This window comes from Vigna unguiculata, chromosome 7 (assembly GCF_037176805.1).
Source record: "Vigna unguiculata cultivar grain cowpea cultivar isolate G323 ecotype 2 chromosome 7, ASM3717680v1, whole genome shotgun sequence".
NCBI classification, from domain to species: domain Eukaryota; kingdom Viridiplantae; phylum Streptophyta; class Magnoliopsida; order Fabales; family Fabaceae; genus Vigna; species Vigna unguiculata.
Genome location: NC_140798.1, coordinates 43,697,858 through 43,701,189, shown reverse-complemented (window position 1 = coordinate 43,701,189; position 3,332 = coordinate 43,697,858). Strand labels below are relative to the sequence as shown.

General features: G+C 35.4%; 1 protein-coding gene across 1 annotated transcript; it reads right to left on the bottom strand.

Moving 5' to 3' along the window:
* Nucleotides 1-481: 481 nt before the first annotated feature.
* On the bottom strand, nucleotides 482-3,332 carry LOC114190212 (thermospermine synthase ACL5-like). Its single transcript, XM_028079010.2, has 10 exons — nucleotides 3,039-3,332; nucleotides 2,300-2,366; nucleotides 2,106-2,200; nucleotides 1,906-2,008; nucleotides 1,719-1,807; nucleotides 1,456-1,612; nucleotides 1,286-1,361; nucleotides 1,119-1,177; nucleotides 835-971; nucleotides 482-750 (listed from the first exon to the last, which is right to left on the bottom strand). Exons 1-10 carry the CDS (start codon nucleotides 3,185-3,187, stop codon nucleotides 678-680), a joined length of 1,005 nt encoding a protein of 334 aa, XP_027934811.1. The 5' UTR covers nucleotides 3,188-3,332; the 3' UTR covers nucleotides 482-677.

The window sequence follows — 3,332 nt, the reverse complement described above, 5'->3', positions numbered from 1 at the left end:
CAACCTGGTTTTAATCCTCAAATGTCTCTCTTAATGTTAATTCAATCATCATTTTTTAGTTCACTTCAGCCTTTTCTTCTAAAAATACTTTTTTTTTCTTTTGAAATTACTGGTTCCATAATAAAAGCCACTACCATAAAAAAACTAACTAAATGAGTAATAAAGGAGGCTGAATATTCAATTTTTGTAACAGGCTGAATAAATACTAACATATTAATTTTTAATATTTTCAATTTTTTTTACAAATATTTGACAAAATTTGGTAGCTTCATTTTAATCCATCATCCTTTTCTTTAATACAGCATGGCGAGAGATTAATTTTTATTGAATGTCAGTGTATTAAACAAAGAGAGCTAGAACAGTTGACATGAGGAGAAAGGTGAAAAGTAGTAGTAACTTAAGAAGTGATGTTTTTTGGTTTAAGCACTTAAGCACTTGACTAAGAAAGTAATCAGATTCAGAATATTGGCAGACTCATAAAGAAGCACAAAATAGGACCCCCTTGTAGCCCATTCATATATCATGTAAGCCTTTTCAGGTGAACTACACACCAAAAGTAATAAAAGCAAAAACAAAGGGAAATGCATAAAAGATGAAATAAAGTCTTCAAAGCCTTTTTCACTTGCGTTGTGTTGTCTCTTTTTGCGTTACTATTTCATGTTACTTCTCAAGCTTCGTTATGCTTGCTTGCCATGCCCATATATGAACCTAGCATTTTCCTCTGTGTATACGTGAGTTTCATTGTCCAGCCTGTCAATAATGTCATGTCAACAACACTTCACAGGGAAACAATTGCAATTGCAAGAGAGTTATTGAACTAAATGTTCCACTTACGACTTGCGAACAGTTTTGCTCAAAGTTGAAGCGGATGTGAATGTTTTCCCATCAAGATATCTATTTTCCCCCTTAATCCTTTGTCTCATTCTCAGGTCTAGCTCTTCTGCATTCAGGTCTAATGGAGAATCTGAAGCCTGTTACATTCCAAACACAAAACATCTTATGATGTTCTATCCAATATTTGAACAACCTCTTACACTGTGAACCTTTTCTTTGTACACTCTTAACATAGATAACAAAGAGCTAAAAACAACTTGAAATGAATTATCTGCAATATTTACCATGACCCATCCCCAAATATCAGCATAGGATGGAATGTGAGCTGAGTAAGGTACAACATCTGCAGATAAGAGGAAATAACTTTAATTTGATGCAACTGATGATAAAAGAGCATCATATAAAACTGGGAAAACATGTTTAGAAAAATAAATCTATTCTTGTCACTTACACTTGAAAACTTTCCTCAAGGTGTTGTAGATACACGAGAACACTTCTGTGTGACTAAATATTCCAGCAGGTCCTGCCTGAACAAGTAAAAGATTTTAACACTCAAAAGGTTAATGAATTATGCTTCTTTTGTTTATAGGTATTGACACATATATAGTGTCTCATTTGTACCTGTGTCACAAATATGCCACCTTGATTCAGTCTGGGCTTGACAATTAACTCGTAAAAGGATTTGGTATACAGTTTATAACAAGGACCTCCATCGATTGGGTCTGCCAAGTCGCCAATTATCACATCATAGCTCTCATTTCTAGCTTCTAACTCAGCTCTGTAACATGACACACACAATAGGTTTGACTTGGTGGAAAATATAATATAAGTATGTATATTAAAGAATGACACAGCAGTCACAGTACACTATTAGATTATCGAACCTGGCATCATTGATGACGACCTCAAGTCTTTGATCACGGAATGCTTCCTTGTTCACAACTAAGTACGATTTGCAGAAATTCACCACCTCCTGCTCCAGCAAGCACATGGGTTTTAACTAGTCAATAATTAGCTCCATGATATATAAATATACAAGGAAGAGCTAGCTTTATACCAAAGAAATTTTACCTCATCTATGTCACACATTACAACTTTGTCTATGGTCTTATGCCTCAGCAATTCTCTTGCAGTAGACCCTTCTCCTCCTCCCATAATAAAAACATTCTTTGGGCTAAACATGGGATACAAAAGGTAGAGAAATAAATAAATAGACAAATAAAACTGTGTCTATCTCCATATCTTGAATTATTTTAGTGCAAAGTACGTACTTAGGATTGTGAAGCAGAGCGGGATGAACAAGACACTCATGGTAGATAAACTCGTCTGTCTCTGCACTCTGAAGCTTTCCATCAATTACCAAAGCCTGTAAAGGGTACAAGAAAGTGGCACACATAATAAGAGGCTAGTTTAATTTAGGTTCTTGATCAATAAAGGTAACTTAATGTTTTAGGAGCTTGTGAACCTTTCCAAAGGGCTTCGTGTCCAACAAAGCAATGTCTTGGTACTGGCTAGCTCCTGTGTGCAATATACTGCAATCGCAGCAAAGATATAACACATGAATGACACGTAAAACTATTTTTCGAAGTTTTTTCTCTGTAAAAAATAGAGAGAAAGAAAAAAAGGCAGCCACGTTACAAACTGACTCTGATGTGTAACATTAGTGCCGGACTATGAAAAGGTTAAGTTATTTTCATTTGTGTGTTGTCTGCCTTTTTCATGGCCACGAGCAAAAAGAGCTTATGACTTTTAGAATCCCTTTTACTTTTTTCCTAGCATGAGAAGCTGGAATCATAAAAATGTCTGTGATATGCACAGCCAAGAAAACTCTAGACATTAGTAGCAGACAACTTGTACTGTATTTTTGTCTCACTCAAAACCCGAATAAAAAAGCTCTTCCTTCTTTTACGTTCTTGTTTTGTGGATTTATTCCTTTTCATGAATCTTCTTAAATCATCATTAGCAAAAAGAAATAACTAATACTAAAATGAACATGAAAAAGGTCAAAAGAGCTCTCAAAAACCGGATGAGACAGTATATTTTGTTCTAATCGTTCCAAGAAGTATATGCAGAACTTCAATATGCACGATCCTGAACGCTTAAGTAAAATAGTAATTAATGTATCATAAGAAGCTATCTTTTCGGGATGTTCTACTGAGTTACTTAAGAACAAAAATAAAAGGTGGGGATAAGTATATATGTACCTATTGAGAGCAAAACACCATCTTAAGTCCTCTTCGATCTCTTCTTCATACCAGCAACTCTTCCTGTAACCATTGAGAGAATGGGTTTGTCCATTGACTCCATTAATAGTGCCATTGCTAATGCCATTTGGTAAAGCTATCTCGCCCATGGTAGCGTGCAACTGAGAAGCTTAGAAGAGGTATTGAAGGATGTATTGGAAAGAGAGCTAAAGAGAAAAGATAGCTAGAGAAGTGTTGCAGATTGGATAGGAGAATGGGAGGGGAATATAAGGAGGTGAAGATGGTAGCGAAATC